The 15913-nt window shown below is 53.1% G+C and overlaps 1 protein-coding gene across 4 annotated transcripts; it reads left to right on the top strand.

The window, feature by feature from the left end:
* The first annotated feature begins 7027 nt into the window (after window positions 1-7027).
* Window positions 7028-15529, top strand: FABP3 (fatty acid binding protein 3). Of its 4 annotated transcripts, XM_043446169.1 has the most exons (6): window positions 7028-7154; window positions 7452-7559; window positions 8006-8090; window positions 11540-11712; window positions 13609-13710; window positions 15212-15529. In XM_043446169.1, exons 3-6 carry the CDS (start codon window positions 8018-8020, stop codon window positions 15263-15265), a joined length of 402 nt encoding a protein of 133 aa, XP_043302104.1. In that variant the 5' UTR covers window positions 7028-7154; window positions 7452-7559; window positions 8006-8017; the 3' UTR covers window positions 15266-15529. The 4 variants fall into 4 exon arrangements, with proteins under 4 accessions (XP_043302104.1, XP_043302105.1, XP_043302103.1 ...); XM_043446170.1 differs by lacking the exon at window positions 7452-7559 and having other exon boundaries at window positions 7083-7100; XM_043446168.1 differs by lacking the exon at window positions 7452-7559 and having other exon boundaries at window positions 7100-7154.
* The last annotated feature ends 384 nt before the right edge of the window (window positions 15530-15913 follow it).

Below are 15913 nucleotides of genomic sequence, written 5' to 3'. Positions count from 1 at the left end.
TAATCTGCACATGCATCCACTTCTCCCATCTCTCAAGAATGAGAGTTAAGTCTGGGATATCTGTTGGTTGTCAGTGACCTGCACAGGTCCAGGCATCACACCAGTGGTAGTCAAGTTCAATGAGTGAGAGAGAGAAGGATACAGGGTGTGAGTGCGTGTGTGTGGTGTAGTGGGTGCCCTGAGTTGGCTGAAGGCCCAGGCCACGGACACAAGGAGGACGCCTAGTAATAGCCCTATCCCAAGCCCCAGGCCTACTCTAGCCTGGAAAATCCCATGGATGGAGGAGCCTGGTAGGCTGTAGTCCATGGGGTTGCTGGGAGTCGGACACGACTGAGCGACTTCACTTTCACTTTTCACTTTCACGCATTGAAGGAAATGGCAATCCACTCCAGTGTTCTTGCCTGGAGAATCCCAGGGACGGGAGAGCCTGATGGGCTGCCATCTATGGGGTCGCACAGAGTTGGACACGACTGAAGAGACTTAGCAGCAGCAGCAGCAAGCCCCAGGCCAGGCCTGGTGCCCAGATAGACTGACCCTGAGAAAGGAGGTGGGGGCCCAGGATGGGTGGGTGGAGAGGTGTGGCTCCAGTAGGCTGTGGCCCTCCTGTCCTCTAGGGTCGGCTAGCCAAGGCAGATGGGCCCTGCCTGCCTGTTGTCAGGCATCCTGGCACTCGGATTTCAGTGACCGCCCCTTCAGTGACCAGCGAGTATTTCAGGCTGGGGCTAAACATCACCTGCTCCCTTGGCCCCACAACTTGTAGGGCAAAGGGGAATCTACCAGTCTATCCACTAAGGAGGGGCAGGGTTGGGGCAGAGATGCTGGAAAAGTTTGTCCCCTCATCCCTCTAGCCCCACCTCACCCTCTTCCCCACTTGGATGTTCCCTTCTTGAACTACTGACTGCCAAAGGTTGAAGGATTAAAGAGATTATCTGGTCCAACTCCTGCCATGGAGTTGGGGACACTGAAGGGAAAAGACTGGCCCAAGTTTGCAGAGCAAGACAGGGCAAAGATGGTCACAGGGAAAGGCAATGTAGAATAGTAGTTAAGTCATACAAACTCTGATGCTGAAGCTCCAATACTTTGGCCACCTGATGCAAAGAGCTGATTCACTGGAAAAGACCCTGATGCTGAGAAAGACTGAAGGCAGGAGGAGAAGGGGGCAACAGAGGATGAGATGGTTGGGTTAAATGGCATCACCAAATCAATGGACACAAGTTTGAGTGAACTCCAAGAGGTGGTGAAGGACAGGGAAGCCTGGCGTGCTGCAGTTGATGGGGTCACAGGGTTGGACATTACTGAGCAACCGAACAACATACAAACTCCGAAGAAAGTATGCCTGGGTCCAAACCCTCACTCTCATGTGTAAACAGGTGATGGGGAAAATGCACCTACATCCCTGAATCGTCGTTAGGGTTGTAAGAGCTGAAAGACAGAAAGTTGTTAAGTCCAGTGCCCGGCACTTAGTAAGGGCTGCACGGACTTTAGTGGTCATCTTCTGCACCACACTTTACAGCATACCAAGCTTCTCTACACCCAGTCTTGTTTCCCCCCTTCCGGCAACCCTGAAAGGTAGATATTACGAGCCCCATCACACAGAGAAGGAAACAGGCACAGACACTGACAGCCCAAGTTCACACAGCTGATACGTCTCAACTGCCCACCAGTGGTCTTTCCATATCCAGCTCCCCGCCTCTGACAGTTCACACACTGGTTCATCAAATAGAGATGACGCAGCGAGCTGGCCCTTGGCTCCTGACGCCTCCCTGGGCTCGTCTTACCCCTGCACTGGATGACCCCGGTGCAGGGAAGGCTAACGTGCCCATCTGACATCCCTCCTGCCTCTGATCCCAGGCTTCTAATTCTTAGTCTTGCCACCCCCCAGCCCAGAAGGGGAAACCGCTTGCCACAGGCTCTGGTCCTGGTCGTGCCCCAGCCAACCCAGCCCTTCCCACAAAAGACTCTTTCCTTTTCTTATCTGGTGTCTCTGTTCACTACAGACCCCAGGGGTGCTGCCCCTCGCTGACTCCCAGCCAACCCCAAGATCCCAGGCCCCTCAGAAAAGGCCCAGCCAGGCTGACAGCCTTGGCTCTGTATCTGCTTCCTGGAACATGCCTGGCCCCAGACTCCCGAGGCCAACAGCAACTCCCTGCCAGGCCCCCTGCCATGGCCTGCCAGCTCTCCTCACCTAAGAACACAATCCAGCAGTCACATGTCTGCACCAGCCAGGTTCGCTGGGCCTCCTGGAGCTGCTGAAACTTCCCAGAATCTTGGGCAAGTTACTCCTGAATGAAGTGCACTCGAGGGAGTGACCATTGAACCACCTGTTTGGCGCCAGGTCACATGGCACATGGACACGACCCAGAACGCAGGGTGGTGTGAGGTGCTGTTTCGTAAGCACTAGGTTTACCTTTCTAATTATACTTTACTTAATCCAATCTTAATCATCTGTAATTTTTCAGAGGCACATTTTTCATCTGATAGAAGAGTAATCTGGGGAAGGAGCCAGGAGCAGCCCCAAGTCTGGGATCTGGTTTATTTCCTGGGAGCCTGCCTGTCCCCAGAGACTCGGGCTACACCTGTGTGTCCAGAAGGGCACTTCTCCCCTGAGAGGACTTGGGGCCCTACTCTACACCGGAAATGGCCCTCAGGAATGGAATGAGAAAAGAAAGAGGACAGGAGATGGAATACTTTGGCAGGAAGAAAGTTGAGAGCAGTCGACGAGCTGGGTGTGGGAGGGGGACTTTTCAAACAGAGAGAATACTGACGAGGACAAGTGGCTTTCTTTGCTCGAGAGAGCTCGTTTGTCTGCTCTACAAAGCCTTGCCCGTCCCTGCACCAGGCCCTGTGGGCACAGGGGGAGCCTTCACAGGGTTTCTGGTTTAACAGGAAGACAGTGTGTGTGCGTGCCACGTCGCTTCAGTCCCGTCCGACTCTTTGTGACTGCATGTACTGTGTCCCGCCAGACTTCTCTGTCCATGGGATTCTCTAGGCAAGAATACTGGAGTGGGTTGCCGTGCCCTCCTCCAGGGGATCTACCTGACCCAGGGATCGAACCCGAGTCTCTGATGTCTCTGGCATTGGCAGGTGGGTTCTTTACCACTAGCGCCACCTGGAAAGCCTCAATAGGAAGACAGGTTCTGAAGCAAAAGGATCCCATGAAATTAGGATAAGTGCTATGACAGGGAGGTTTAGGGCTTCCTAGAGGCAAAGAGAGTTAAGCTTAAAAGCTGAAAAGTGAACAGGCATTAACTAAAAGAACAGAGCCTGGGAGTTCCTTGGTGGCCCAGTGGCTAGGACTCCACACTCCCACTGCAGGGGGCCTGGGTTCAACCCCTGGTCAGGGAACTAGATCCCACACGCCGCAATTAAAAAAATAAAAATAAAAAAAGAGATCCCACAGGCCACAATGAAGACTGAAGATTTTGTATGCCTCAACTAAGACCGGGGGCAGCCAAATAAATAAAACTTGGGAAATAAAATAAAAAAGAGTAGGGCCTGGGATGGAAGAGTATTCCAGGCAGATAGCAAGCGAGAAACATGGCACCCCTTCAAGGCACAAAAAGGGAAGAGCGGCTGCTGCGTAGGGGCCACAGCATGGGGGCTGTGGGGCCTGCCTCTCCAAGCAGGCTGAGAAGAGAAATAATTAACCTTTGTAATTGCATTCCCAATTCGACCTTATCGTCCCAGAGTCCTTGGGAGGTCAGCTGGGTGGGGACTGCTTTTTGCATATGGAAAAAGAGACCCAGAGAGATGGTGATCTAAGCCAAAGTTAGTAGGTAAATAACAAGGGCAGGATAGGAATGCAAGCAAGTCTCACTCCTGAGACCCTAAAGCTGGGGAGGCAAACAGATTCAATCACTCACTCATGCGTTCATACACTCACTCCCTCAGTGTTCAGTAGTCATTCATTCATGCCTACTATCTGCCAGGCATGCCTCCTAGAGCAGCACTTAAGTAATAAATTATGTTCATGAAACAAATGAGATAAGGCTAAAAGAGTTTGGGCTGATTCTACCAGCAACAGGGAGGACAGCCGGTTTCTGAGAAGCAAGAGTGACTGCCCTCCACCAGGAGCTGCATCCCATCCGCCCCACCCCACCCAACCTCCCACAAGAAGAGCCATTGTTCTCCTTCCAGGGAGCACTCTGCCACAGGCAGCAGTTTCTCAAAAGCAAAGCAGTGTTGAGTAAACCTCTGTCTTCTGCCATCATTTGTTCTCTCAGACTCACAGTATCCAGAACTCTAGGGGAACGAGGAAGTGATTTCCCAGTGACAGAAAGAACACTCCATTCCTCCCACCGTGGCAGCTGTCCCCCCGACACTGTGAGTTCGGGAAGTGCAGAGCTGTGGCTCTCCTGTCCCCCCTGGGTCCCCACTGAGCCCAGCACAGTGCTGGTCACAGGCAATGCTCAATTTATTTAGAGACAGACAGAAAGGGAGAGATGAGGAAACTCCTCTGCAGCATCTGAAGGCCCCCAGTGACATCAATGAGGAGAAATAGATATATTTGGATCCTCTCCTATGGGTCTCAAAGAGCCTTGGTTTATTCTTGAGCACTGCTGGGTCAACTGCCCTGGGGAGGAGACCCAGAAAGGAGAAGGTGTGGGGGTGGGGTCACCATTCATTGTTACTGTGTGTGAGGCTTACCATCTGTTATTTCTTTCCATCCTCATGACAATTCAGAAAAGTAGATGGCCTCCCTCCATTTGGGAAGAAAGGAGATTCAAAAGGGGGAAGGCACTAGTTCGGGGTCTCTAGCTAGTAAGTGGCAGGCTTGGGATTTAGGAGCCAGGCCTCTTCCCAAAGATACTGCTTCTGAACAGACCATGCACCAAGGGAGGGGCATGAGGGTGCAGAGGGAAAGTCTGTCTAAGACTCGATTTCGTGGCAGGCAGAGGCAGAGAACCCCACCACCGTAACTAGCCAAAGAGGAAAATTCCCAGTTATTGGGGGTGGGCTGAGGGCAGTCAGCATCCACAGACTTAGGCCCTGAAGGGGCAAAGGGAGGGTCTCCACGTCCCTGGGTCACTGGAGCCTCCGAGCTCAGCTTCTTTGGCCTCTACCTCTCGCATCTCTTCTGTGCCAGCAGCACATCCCCTAGCGGAGGCGTCCAGATGGCAGGGAGGGCCAGGGAACAGCTGAAGATGCTGAGGAGGCCTTCGTCGCCCGCCTTCCCATGGCCCCATGGATCATCCGGTGCTGCCGGCCCATCTCATTGGTTCTCTCCTGGTTACTCATCTCTCCTCTTCTCCATCTTTCCAGCCTGTGGTTGCTGTGGAAACAGAACAGTGACATCACTATAGGGCGAGGGCTGGGGTGATGCTGCTCTTGTCAGGGACTGGTCCCTGCTGCCTGCTAGATGTTAAATCCACATCTGGATTTACCAAGGGCAACAAAACGGGGGGACAGGAAAAGGGACAGGGCTCACATATTCCCTCCCCTTGTCCCGCTTTCCCCCAGTGTAGTGAGCACAAGAGGGTGGGGAGGATGCAGGTAATGAGAGGGATAAGGAGAAGGCTGCATATACCTAGAAGGGAGGATAAAAGTCATGTGGGAAGGAGACAGGGTGTGGCTTGGGAGTCAATTCCAGTGAGCCAGGTCTGAGCATGTGAGGTGTGGGGCGGGCAAAGATGGGGTAGAGCTGCGAGAATAACGGGTCTGGGGTTTGTCTAGAGTTTCTCAAAGCACCGTGCTGCTCAGCTTAGACAGGGCCCACGAGAGGATGCAAAAGACTTCTGAAGATCTCTAGAGCCCCCTCCTCACAGCTACAGCAGTTTCTAATCCTGTCTCATAAATAAGAAAACTGAGGATCAGAGAAGCAAACCAATCTGCCTTGTGTGGCCTGGCAGGTCAGGAGCAGAGCTGAGAGCAGGTCTCAGGAGTCCAGAACTAACCATGGAGATAATAATAATTATCCTATAATGATAATAACAGCAGCAGCATTGAACACTGATTCAGTCTACCCCGCTTAGCATTTTAAATGTATTTAAGAGCCTCCAAAACCTCTATGTGGTAAATACTGTCATTTCCCCCATTTTGAGAGGAAGCTGAGACTCAGTGTGGCTTAAGTGAATTGCCCACATCCACATAGGCAGCACCCACTGGAATCAGAACTGGAACCCAGTTCTCTCTGCCAGCAGCTGCTCACCCAGCCCCAGCTCTCAGCACTGCTTTATAAAAACCATGTAGGGAGAGCGCTCTGGCCCCTGGCTCTCCAGCACTCCGTGTCTGAGAGAGGAGGCGGCCCTGTGTCTAAAGGTTGTGACCTTGGGTTAGAAACCATCTCGATCCCCTCCTCCTCCTGCACCTGCTCCGGCAGTGAGGTCACTGGGGCTCAGTGCCCAGCCCTGAGGCCTGTCCCTGCAGCTTTGGCAGAAATAGGCCCGCTCAGTTCTGGCAAGTGGACCTGTCCAGCAGAACCAAGAACTTGGGGGAGAAAGGGCTCTTCCTCCCTGGCCTGCTTCCCAGAACGTTAGGGGAAGAGAGGCAGATGTTCTCCACTTCCACATAGAGAAGCAGAGGTCCAGGGAGGTGGCCCGCCACACTGTACGTGTGTGGCAGAGCTGGAGGGATCCCAGGGCTCCTGGGCCCCACCCTGCAGATCTCTGCTGGCTTAAGTGCAGTTGGGCACCATTCCCTTCTGTTTTGCGTTTTCCTTCGTAAGTACGTGTCATGTTCCCAGTTGTTTCTCCAGAGCCTAGCCCAGGGCCTGGCACAAAGTAGGTGCTTTAATAACTGTTGGATTAAAAAATGAAAGGGTTCCTCTAAACCTCAAGTCTGCTCCTTTGTAAAAGGGATAATAATAACACCTACTTCAGGAACTTGGTTTTAAGTTCAATAAGACAATGCACTTAAAGCCCCCAGCATGCAAAAAACAGCAACACAAGATGGATCTTACTATTAAAAGTGCTTTGGAAACTGTAGTGTCAAACAAGGTAGATGAATGCCAGTCTCTGAAAGTGCAGGCTGCCTGTGGAAGGCTGCCTGCCGGTGGAAGGTCAGAGAAAGGACGGCAGCTGGGGGCCAGCGGCAGTCAGGCAGAACGGAGCTGTCCTTGAGCCTTGAAAAGCCGGCTGGAAGGACGGAATTTCGGAAGGAGGGTGAGGAGGCAACGGCCGACCGACGGGAGCAAAGGCTCGGAGCTGTGCGCAGAGGTCAGAAAAGCCTGGCGCACCGGCAGGGTGGAGGGGGGAGCTGGACAGCTGGGCGGAAAGGCGCGCGGTAGACATTCCGCAGGGAGGGGCGAGCACGTGTGGGGCAGACGCGGCGCGACCGACAGGGTCACGCTTCTGCCGGGAGCGGGCGGAGGACACACGCTGCCCCTGGTGCCTCTCCCCGCCATCGGGCAGAGCGGGGAGCCGTGGGAGAGCGCGGGGTCTGGGACCAGCTAGACCAGGCTCGCCATCTGGACTCCCCACTCACCGTCTCCTTATTTCCTGCGAACTTGTCAGCCCCAAGCTGAGTCTTGGCTCCCCTCAACTGTAAAATGAAGATCGGGATGATGCCTGCGCCGCGAAGAGTCGGCCAGTGCTTTCCCGGCGTGGGCATCATGCCCAAAGGCGAGTTTCCTTTCTCCTCTGGTCTCTCATCTCTGTTCTGACCCCAAGCTCGGGGAGGGACCAGGGGACAGATGTCGGTGGCCTGCGCCCCAGCTCGCGGGCACCGTGCCCCCAACTGCTTCCTTCGCAGATTCCGAAGAGCGCCTTGAGGTCAGGGAAGGGAGCAGGGCTTACCAGCCCGGGGAAGGGACTCGGACCTCGGGACCCGCGGTGACGTAGGCAAGCTGGGTGACACCGGCTGCCCCTTCGCCCCTCGGAGCAATGGGGGATGGGCGACCAGCCCCGGGCGCGAGAGGGCCCGCTTGGGGCTTCCTATTTCGGGCGCGGGGGTGTGGGCCACGCCCCCGTCACGTGACACGGGGGCCTTTTAAAGCGGCAGCGCGGGCTGGGAGCTGCTGATCCCAGAGTCCTTGAGCGCGTTCTCTGTCGTCTCTTTTGCAACCTAGCCCAGCTTCACCATGGTGGACGCCTTCGTGGGTACCTGGAAGTTAGTGGACAGCAAGAATTTCGATGACTACATGAAGTCACTCGGTGAGGACGGCTCGGGATGCTGGGCTTGGGATGGATGCTGTGTTAGGGAGGGGCTGGCCGCGTGCCCGGTCGGAGCAGTTCTCTAGCCCTGGCTAGATCTTGCATGCCTGCTGCATCCCTCCTGGTCAACGTTGGGGAGCCAGGGGACGCAGATAAGGTGGCAGCCTGGGCTAGGGCATGCGAGGCCTGTTGCGAGGGGGCTTTTTTTATTTTTATTTTTGCCTTCCCGAGGCGCATGTGGGATCTTGGTTCCCCAATCCAGGATGAACGGTTGCCCCGCTGCAGTGGAAGCGCGGAGTCCCAACCACTGGATCGCCGGGGAATTCTGGGAGGGGACTTCAAGGGTCTGAACTTGATCAGAGAAATTCGCAGGCAAGGAGGCGCCAGGGGGCAGCTGTGTCGGTTGATGCTGGGGGGCAGGGAGGCACTTTCGAGGAAGTAGGGCTTATGATCTGGAGGTAGGGGTGTGGGTAAAAGAGGAGCACTGATTGAAGGTGAGGAGGAAGGAAAAGAAAAGAAGCATGGGCAGTTTAGGAACTAGAAACTCAACCGTGAAAGGGAATAGAATGGATGGGAAGTGTCCTAAGTAGGTTGTCCCCAAGAGAAAGATGGAAGGGGGAACAGCTGTGAACAGGCTTTGAGGAGGAGGTAAGATGGGCCTGCAGAGTTAGCAAGAACCCCTGCTCCTCTGTGTTGGGTTAGTTAGGGTAGATTGTTGCTGGAGGTTGCCCCCTTTCTCACCAACTAGCCTAGTGGTAGGGTAGGGAAAGAAGCCCCATCACCAGCTGCAGCCCAAGGATAACTGCTCATTGGGGAAGTATCCGGTTAGAGGGTGCAGCAAAGAGGCCTGGAGCAAAGCCAAGACCCAGTAATGGCAGGGAGGGTCTTTGGCCTAGGCGGGTGTGGTGCCAGGATGGAGGAGAATGAAGATTCAAAGAATCTTGCAGAGAGGTCCCCGTGCCTTGGTTCAACAGATGGAGAAGCCAAGATCCAGAAAGAGAAGAAACTTGTCAAATCAATTCCACAGCAGAGCTGATGTGAATACCTAGATTTCTAAATCCTAACAACTCAGAGCAGTTCCCACTATAGGCCCTGGGGGTGGGAGTAGTAAGAACTGCTTAATCCATCATTGACCTCAGCCCTTCCCCTTCTGATATGAGCTAGAGGGAGAAGGTCATATCACTTCTCTGGAATCTCCAGCTATGAGATTATCCCAGTTCCCCTAGCTGGGATGGGGAAAACTGGAATGTTCATGGTTGAGCTAGGTTCCACACCTTCCTCCCAGGGGACGGCTGGATTATAACAGTTAACCAAAGAGGGAGGGGGTGGGGGCTTGACCCCAGGCACTTCCCACCTGTTCCTGACCCCTGAAATAAGGACCACAAGTGTTGACTTTTGAGGCCAAAGTGCTCAACTGCCCCTCTATGCTAAACACTATGCCCAATGACTCCAAGAGGGCAATAATTCTTGGAGAAGTAGGAGGCCCAGGGCAGTTGTTAGGGAAGATGGGATGCCCAGAGCTAGCTCCACACCCCTAACCCCCTAAGTCTCTCCCAGCAGACATCAGAACTGAAGACCTAGGTCCCTGAAGTGAGTTCCACCATCCTTACCACCTCTCTTATTTTGTCCCAACTTGGGTTAGGTCTAACAATCCACCCAGCCTGTTTGTTGTACAGATGGGAAAAAATGACCCTCCTCAGCTCTCAGTAAATAGCTTCAGCTTCATTTCTAAGTAGAATCCATCTCTTCCCGAGTCTCCTAATTCTGTAACTTGTTCTTAGCTCAGTTCCTCACTGACTCCACAGTGCCTTCCTTCCTCAAACACTCCACACCTCTGGGTAGGTCCTAAGTAAACACAGCTCCTTGTGCAGTGACAAGGTCCTGCTCTGTGCTGGGGAGTGGGATTAGCCTGACTCACTCTGGTAACAGGTGCGTGATCAGTCGTGTCCGGCTCTGCGACCCCATGGACTGTAGCCCACCAGACTCCTCTGTTCTTGGGATTTTCCAGGCAAGAATACTGGGGTGCTATTTCATTTTTCAGGAGATGTTCCTGACCTGGGGATTGAACCTGCATCTCTTGCACCTTCCGCATTAGCAGGCAAATTGTTTACCATGCGCCACCTGGGAAGCCCCTGATAACAGGGGGCAAGGCCAAATCCCTCAGTGGCCAGGCAGGGTGGGCCAGCAGCAGCACAGCTGCAAAGGGTGCCTGAGCCCCTCTTATGTTAAACCAAAAGTTCTCAGAGGACGAAGAGGCCCAGCCTAGTTAGTGTCAGTGATCTCAGGCACACTTGGCGGCCTCAGGACCTGGATGAAGTGCATGCTGGGAGACAGGATGGCCCAGGAGGAATAGTGAACAGTTTTGGAGCCTAAATTCAAATTTAGATAAACCACTGATCCTTTCACTTTGGACAAGTCACTTCACTCTCAAAGCCTTGTTTGTAAATTGGGGATAATAAAGCCAACTGTTCAGGGCTCTTATAAACATTAAGTAAAACCACCCATGTAGCCAGGCACATCCAGGGGCTTTCCACCCACCACCTCACCAAAGCCTCTGCCCTTGGAGAACAGCTCAGCAGAGACCGTTGGAAGAGGAAGTTGGAGGCAAAAGGCCAGATACTAGGGAAACCACGACCGGCAGGGCTGTTTGTTCCACGCTCTCTGCAGCATTGGGGAAGCCTTGCTGAGGCCGAGGGGAGTCCCCACAGGAGACCTGGACTGGAGGTCTGACTGCCTACCACTTCAGGCCTCTCCTAAAACTGCACACTGAGACCAACACTCCCTCCTAGATCATGAAGAGGTTTTGAAAATGTCTTTGTTATCATTTATGGGGGATGAGCACCAGTGCATCTCAGAGCAAAAGCTTTCAGAAGTGGAAAATCCTTGTCCATAGGTTCCAGAAGGCAAAGTCCACATTTCTTTTCTTTCTCCCTCGCCTGTGCTTGGAAAGCTACTCAAATGCCCTGGACGAGAGCCTTGGGCTCCAGCCTTTTTAGCTGAGCAGTAAAGTGAGCTCTGCAGTCGAACATTCTGGATTTGAATTCCAGATTTGTGACCCTGGGCTTCAACTCACTCTCAGTTTTTGCATCTGTAGGGATACTAGCATCAGTCCTGCAGGGAGACTGGAAGGACTGAATGAGACTTACAAATGTGGTTTTTACCACACAGGAGGCACTTAATGGTAGCTTATTCTGCTCTCAGCTCTGCTACTGACTGCTGTGAGGCACGCTTGTCCGTTAAGTTTCTCATGTCTCGTGGAATCAGCAATGTCTCTTTACTGCACAGAGCTAACAGGAAAAACTGAATTACAAAACAGCCACACAACGTCTTTTGAAGGTTCTCACCCGCCTCTTCTCCCTTCCCCACATTCTGGTCTAAGAGTTGGTCACTGTACCTTGTACCTGGCCTCTCACTCCAGCTCATGCGCACACCCTTCCCTCTGCCCTCAGGTGTCGGTTTTGCTACCAGGCAGGTGGCCAATATGACCAAGCCTACCACAATCATCGAAGTGAATGGGGACACAGTCATCATAAAAACACAAAGCACCTTCAAGAACACAGAGATCAGCTTCAAGCTGGGAGTCGAGTTCGATGAGACCACGGCAGATGACAGGAAGGTCAAGGTGAGTTGAGGAAGGGGCCATGGGGATGGGAGGCCCTGAAGGGGAATAGGGCGGCACCCTATTGTTGCACCTTGAGGGGTGGGCTGTTGTGGGGGATTGAAGCTGGCCTGTGGAGTGCTGGGATGTCCCAAGTGTTAAAGAAATGTGAGTCCTGTCCTCTTCTTCTCTTCCCTCTCTTCTTGGGAAGCATCTACCTGTTGCCTGTGGGACTGGATTGCACAGAGCCAGGATATTCTGACCTCAGAGTCTACACTAGCTCCAGCTGGGTGACCTTGCACATGGCCTGCAACGGCTCTGGCATTCCTTCCCCTTCCATAGATGGCGGGGAAGTTATGTGGACATGGCTGTGACCTCAAGTACTTTAGGAACAATGCCCAGAAGTCAGGGTCCTCAACTGAACAGGTGATCCTGGCTGCCAGGAGCCAAGGAGACAGCTGAGGACAAGAGGTGGAGACCTACTCAGATGCTTCTTCAGCCTCCACCTCCTGGGCTTGGTCAGTGACCCTGAGAAACCATTTCCAGTGTTGCCAGCCTACAAGGAAGAAAAGTTATCTTCTGGATGGAGCACTGTCTTTGGTGTGTGTGTAGTATCTTCTTGCCAAGCCTCCACCCCTCTCCTTCGAGGGAGGGAGAGGGCATCCACCTCCAGTCTCAGGACTTGTCTTGGCAGCTTGTCTGCAGGTGGCTGTCTTGGCTGCTTGCCTCAAGCCTCCCAGCCCCTGAGCCAGGCATGGAAGAGAGAAAACAAAGGGGTTTTGCCCTTGACATGGTGTTCCTCTAGCAGTACCTTTCCACTACACCCTATCTCTTCTTCCTCACAGCTGCCCCCGAGGACAGGAGAGGGTCTAGTATCCTCCCTGTGGAGGAAGCTGGAGCCCAGCCCAGGATCACATAGAAGCTGGCAGCATAGAGGGGATGGTACCCCAAAATCACAGCCCACCTTGGAGAGAAGTGCTTACCCTACCATATACCTTCACCTCCTTGAGCTAGCCTATCTTTTTGAAGGGCAAGAACCCCAATTAAACCCAATAGTAGTTCTCTGGGATGTCTCGGCTAAAAGTAACTTGCTCTGAATGGACCAAAATCTAGAGGTATGGGAATGAGGAGGAAGGTGGTGGTAAGGGTGCATGTCTACCACCCCTCAAGCCCCAACCACATACACACAGCCACTTTTGATCTGCTGGTCAGTCAGGGTCCCCCAGCCTGGCTTAAAGCCCCCAAATTTTTAGAGAGACCTGGGAAAAGTTGCCAGATGAGAGCCAGCTGATGTAGGCTGGCAGCACCCAGAAGACGAAGTGGACATTGACCAGGGCTGTGGAACACCCCAAGGGACCCAGTCCCAGGACCTGGCAGTTGTTGCTTACTTAGCTGGAGAGGAGAGGTCACATGATATGGACCAAGGGGCATAGGAATACGGACAGGACAGTCTAATTTTCCAATACCTCGCATCCCCAAGGTTCTTTTAGACACTATGTGTGATCACCATCAGGGAGTCTCAGGATTATTCCTCCTCACCAGTCTCTCCCAGGGATTAGGCTGGTACCCACCTCCTGTATCTTAGAGGGACTGGGGCTGTGGGCATCACCCAGGGTGTGGGATAAGTGCCCATCTTGAAGGCTGGTGGCACCTCTCAGAGCCAGACTGTCTGACTTCACTGTACTGCCCGCTTCTCCCTTCTTGCCCAGCAGCTGAAGGCCCCCCTTTCCAGCCAAGCAGCAGTGGTGAGCTAGATGGCTCATGGGACTAGGCTGGAGGTGGGCTGGCTGAGCTCTGGTTCTCACACCATCGATAGTTTGGATCAGAGACTAAGTCCTCTGTGGCCCCGGTGACCAGACCTCTTCCTGCCCCTCAATCCTAGCTCAGATCTCAGCTCAGGCCTCTACCCTCTTTCCACAGTCCATCGTGACGCTGGATGGCGGCAAACTTGTCCACGTGCAAAAGTGGAATGGACAAGAGACATCACTTGTGCGGGAAATAGTTGATGGGAAACTCATTCTGGTAAGATGGATTAACTTTGAAGCCTTACCCAATTGGTTTCTACTGTCCCTTCAGCCAAGCCTATTGTGCAAAGCCAAGGTCATGCCCTGTGACCAATGGAGGGTGGAGGCAGGCCTGAGTGGTATTAGGACTCGTAATACCGTGGCTTTGGGCTTGTACATGCCTCTGCGTAAATCTCAGCTTAAAAGGGTACATGATTTTGGACAAGTCACCTTCTCCAAGTCCAACTGTAAAGTGGGTTCTAATAACGGCAACCTTGTAGGACTGCTGGGAAGTCTGAAGGAGAGAGTGGTTGCAGAGCACAAAGCCTCACTGGTGTGGGAGGACTACAGTAGGCACACTCTACAGCCTTCGTTTCATCCTCTGCATGGGCCCACTGCCTTGCCCAGGGAGAGGTAGAAAGCATGGCCAAATGTGATTCCAGCCGTGTAGAAGAGGCTCCCATCTCCTAACCCTTTGGACAGGGACAGGCTGGTGATGGGCTGGGCCCTGACAGCACAGTCCTTTCTACCTCATTCCAGGCTCACGCACCTCCTCTCACTGCTTTCCATGCTTGGCCTATTCCAAGTATCTGACTGAGGCCTGGGCTGAAAGCAACAACCAGGCTGTCAGATCTGTCTGTTTAAGGACCTCACCCAAAGAATATAGCCTTGACTGAACACCCCCCAAGGGTAGAGACAGCAGCCACTTGTGGTCTCTGCCTCCTTATCCTGTAGGGTCTCAGGTTTTTGCCTCAGCATCTTCATTGCAGACCTTCTTGGGTCAGTGTAACCTGCTCACTGCATTCTTGCACTCACACAGGGCAGGGGTCCCTGCAGTTTAGAATGAGGTACCTGGCTCTGCTGGGAATGTGATATACAGGACCAAATACTCGCTGGGCAATCAGGCGATGGTGAAACCATGGGCCTGGCTGTATGATGCCAGGCAGGATGATGGGGGCTCTGGCCTGTGGCCCTGGCACCACCCTAAGTTTGGGAAAGAATGGAGAATAGGTGGCCTGAGATAGTCCTTTCCCAAGAGTCTCTGGACATTTTTATTCACCTTTTTATCTACTATGTGCAGGCACCTTCTTAGGCACTAAGGATGGAAAGGAATGGTACAAGGGAAAGAGAAACACTCTGGGGTCTTGAAGTTGCCTCCTCCCTGAAAGCTCATTTTCCCAAATCTCTGCAAGAGGAATTACAATACCTAACTTAAAGACTTGGGTGGATTCCCTGGCAGTCCACTGCTTAGGACTCAGCCCTTTCACTGCCATGGTCCAGGTTCAATCCCTGGTATGGAACTAAGATCCTGTAAGCCACGTGGCACAGCCAAAAAAAAAAAAAAAGACTTGGTACAAGCATTAGGATAAAAGTATCTGCCAAGTACCTGGCATATAAGTAGGTAGGCAGTAAATGAGAATTGTTAACACAGCAGCAGCGGGCTCTCCCCATCAGAATGGAGTGTCCCCAGTTCCTTCCATGCCCACACCCTTGCCCTAATCTGACTGTCTTTATTCCAGACACTCACCCATGGCAGTGCAGTTTGCACTCGTACTTACGAGAAAGAGGCATGACCTGCCCTCTCCTTCCACTGACTGCTGTTCTGCCAGTTGGCTGCTCCTGGACTCGGCACCAGACTGCCTCATTTTCCTCCTCTGGCATTTTGTATAAATCCACCTTGACTGGGGAAATTCTCCTGGGGTCAGGTGGCACCAGCCTGGATCCAGTTCCGTTCTCATTGTGTCTGTCTGTTTTTTTAACTGCATCCAAAGGGTGCTCTGAGGTCAATAAAGCAGAGCCAAGGCCACCCAGTTGCCTTTCCGCCTTTGGTGACATGATTCTGGGAGCCTCAGTTTCTGTGTGTGTCAGAGAGTAGGCAGAAAAGACTGCTACTCAGGAAGCGGCATCGGATGAGACACTGAATGGACAGCCTAGGGACAGTGACAGCTGATCACCTCACACATACAAAAAATAAAACAGCTATACCTACACCCTGCCTTCATAGTGCCCCCCCCACCCCACTCCCAAGTCCAAATGAGCTAGTCCAACCTGGACTAATCACTCAGTGACAGGACTTCTGAACCATCACCCCTGGCCCCCCTGCACTGAATGCCGGGGGTCTGGACAGTTGCTCCTCTCTGTGGAATCCTGTGGTCTCTCTTCAAAACACAAGATCCAGGCTTGTGCCAGTGGTGGTGGGAGAAAACGCCCACTGGCCAAGA

Source organism: Cervus canadensis, chromosome 24, assembly GCF_019320065.1.
Source record: "Cervus canadensis isolate Bull #8, Minnesota chromosome 24, ASM1932006v1, whole genome shotgun sequence".
NCBI lineage: Eukaryota > Metazoa > Chordata > Mammalia > Artiodactyla > Cervidae > Cervus > Cervus canadensis.
The sequence above is the reverse complement of the archived record's forward strand: the minus strand, read 5'-3'. Positions and strand labels throughout refer to the sequence as shown.

Excerpts from the sequence above, each read along its gene's own strand:
- FABP3 (XM_043446169.1), top strand. The coding sequence starts at position 8,018 with ATGGTGGACGCCTTCGTGGGTACCTGGAAGTTAGTGGACAGCAAGAAT. Across the intron at positions 8,091-11,539 it reads TGACTACATGAAGTCACTCG|GTGTCGGTTTTGCTACCAGG; the intron begins GTGAGGACGGCT and ends CTCTGCCCTCAG. Across the intron at positions 11,713-13,608 it reads CAGATGACAGGAAGGTCAAG|TCCATCGTGACGCTGGATGG; the intron begins GTGAGTTGAGGA and ends CTCTTTCCACAG.